The 2,907-nt window shown below is 57.6% G+C and overlaps 1 protein-coding gene across 1 annotated transcript in view; it reads right to left on the bottom strand.

The window, feature by feature from the left end:
• FGFR2 (fibroblast growth factor receptor 2) overlaps window positions 1–2,907 on the bottom strand; it is an 89,473-nt gene that overhangs the window by 59,737 nt on the left and 26,829 nt on the right. The window contains exon 2 of the mRNA XM_014528278.1: window positions 1,265–1,582. Coding sequence (XP_014383764.1) covers window positions 1,265–1,582 — 318 coding nt within the window. The remainder of the gene's footprint in view (window positions 1–1,264; window positions 1,583–2,907) is intronic.

Genomic DNA, 2,907 nt, shown 5'->3' with positions numbered 1-2,907 from the left:
CGAGGCGGTCTCCACGGCCCCACTGCTCTCTCCCGGGGTCGGTCTGTCCCCCGGTCCCCGGGGCCTTCTGCTTTCGCACTCGTCACACGAGTAGAAAACTGGGCCTGGGAAGCTGGATTTTTAAGATTCAAATGGTATTCGCGACCCCAGCAAATTCACCGACTCCCTCAACCCACAGATGCTTCCCAGCAAAGCCTGGCAGCGCTCCGGGCCCCCGGGAAGGGATTCGTCCCTAGAAACGCAGCCTCCCTGTGGCCTTCGCCCGTTCCCTAACATTCTGAAAACAGAACTTGTTTTTTTTATTTTTTAAATATATTTTTATTGATTTCAGAGAGGAAGGGAGAGGGAGAGAGAGAAACATCAATGATGAGAGAGAATCATTGATCAGCTGCCTCCTGCACGCCCCACACTGGGGATCGAGCCCGCAACCCAGGCCTGTGCCCTGATCGGGAATCGAACCTGGGACCCTTCAGTCCGCAGGCCGACGCTCTACTCACTGAGCCACACCGGCCAGGGCTGAAAACAGAACTTTAAATCGGCCATGGAGCAGGCCCAGCAGCCCCCCCACCCCCGCCCACTCACTGCAGGAGAGAAAAATCCAGGAGAGACACTCAAAGTTTGAGAAAATGAAACAGAAAACATCAGCATCCAAATTTCTCATGCTGCTGTTGTTAATCCTCACCTGAGGATATTTTTCCATTGATTTTTTAATGAGAGGAAGGAGGGAGAGAGACACATCGATTGGCTGCCTCCCGCATGCGCCCTGACCAGGGCACGGGATCAAACCCGGGACGCTTCAGTCCACGGGCCCACGCTCTAACCACTGAGCAACATCGGACAGGATGAGAATCTGTCGTTTTTAATGACCAGCCTCCCTGGTCCCCAGAAAGAATTTCAAAAGCAGGCGAATAGCCAAACGGAAGCTCTGTGCCTGGACCCACAAGCAGGTCCCACCGCGGTGCCACTTGCCCAATAAAACGTTACCCAGAGCCCGTGGGCCGCGTGGCTCAGTGGCTGAGCGCCGACCTAGGAACCAGGAGGTCAGGGTGCGATTCCCGGTCAGGCCACAGGCCCGGGTGGCGGCTCGATCCCCAGTGTGGGCCGTGCAGGAGGCAGTCGATCCGTGATTCTCTCTCATCATGGATGTTTCTCTCTCTCTCTCCCTCTCCCTTCCTCTCTGAAATCAATAGAAATATATAAACTTTTAAATTTTACCCAGAAAACGCTACGGAGAAGAGAGAGCAGGGGCCCGAGGCCCACTCACCTGTGACATTCACCATGAAGTAGCCCGTCTCACTGTCCACTGTCCTAGCAGCCGTGCAAGCATAGAGGCCAGAGTCCCGGGGCGTGGCGCCCTTTATCTGCAAGTACTCCCCAATAAGCACTGTCCTATTGTCGGGCCCCAAGTGCACCCCATCCTTAGTCCAACTGATCCGAGCGGCATCTCTCAGCCAGCAGCGCAACTCTAGCGACTCCCCGGGCGCGGCCACATACACGTCCGGCTGGGAGATTTGGTATTTGGTTGGCGGCTCTGCAGAGGGTGGGAGAGGAGGTGGGAGAGGAGGCGGAGAGAGGAGGCAGAGACAGTGGAGAGGAAGAGGAGAGAACGTCCAACAAGGTCAGTGGAGGCCCCGTATTCCCAGGAGAGCAGGTCTCGTTTGCAAAGAGCCCCAGCAGGCTGGCCTCTCCCCGCCACCCCAGAAGCCAGCACCCCCAGGAGCCAGCACCCCCAGAAGCCAGCACCCCCAGGAGCCAGCACCCCCAGGAGCCAGCACAGGGCCCTCAGGCAGAGCTGAGGGTCTGAAGCAGGAACCCGAGGGAGCACCTGCAGAAGCTGCCCCCACAGTGACCATCACCACAGGCCCGACCTGAACCCAAGACCCAGCGCGGACGGACATTGGACAAGGACGTGCCACCCACAGCCTGCTTGCAATGTAATCCGGAGATTGCACTCACATGGCACTTCTTATGTGAGAACGTGTGTTTAACCAACACTTCCATTCAACATGACTGCATGGCTGTGTCCCCACGCACACACACGTGCACACACACACACGCACGCACACATGCACACACACACACATTCTCACACACGCACACACATTCACACACACGCACATGCGCACACACACATTCACACACACGCGTGCACACACACATTCACGCACACACGCACACATTCACACACACGCACACACACGCATTCACACACACACGCACACACACATTCACACACACGCACGCACGCACACACACGCATTCACACACACGCACGCACACACACATTCACACACATTGCAATGTAATCCGGAGATTGCACTCACATGGCACTTCTTATGTGAGGACGTGTGTTTAACCAACACTTCCATTCAACATGACTGCATGGCTGTGTCCCCGCGCACACACACACGCGCGCACACACACACGCATTCACACACACACATTCACGCACACACACACGCATTCGCACGCACACGCACACACGCGCATTCACACACACGCACACACGCGCATTCACACACACGCGCATTCACACACACACACGTGCGCACACACGCATTCACACACACACACACACACACACACACACACCTATTCACGGTGCTAGGCTTTGTTGTCGCGGAGCCCGGCTTCTGAACACACCTCAGACCCCAGGCGCTAGCAGGTCCGTCCGTGAAGCTGCCGCCCGGGTCCCCACAGGCTCCCAGGCTCATGGGAACTGGCGGGACCAAAGGAGGGAGTCTGTGCCAGGCGAGCCGGGCGGGGGTTTCTCTTAACGCGACAAAAGCCTAGAGCCCTGAAGGCCAGAAACACACAGTAAAAGGCCCCGGACGGCGAGAGGCGGTCTCCCTGGAGCCTCACCGGGCCCCGACCCGAAGCCGGACCCTGACCCCGGCCGCCGCCTCC

This window comes from Myotis brandtii, unplaced genomic scaffold (genome assembly GCF_000412655.1).
Source record: "Myotis brandtii unplaced genomic scaffold, ASM41265v1 scaffold628, whole genome shotgun sequence".
Classification (NCBI taxonomy): domain Eukaryota; kingdom Metazoa; phylum Chordata; class Mammalia; order Chiroptera; family Vespertilionidae; genus Myotis; species Myotis brandtii.
Note: the sequence above shows the minus strand (reverse complement) of the source record. Positions and strands in the feature narration are given on the sequence as shown.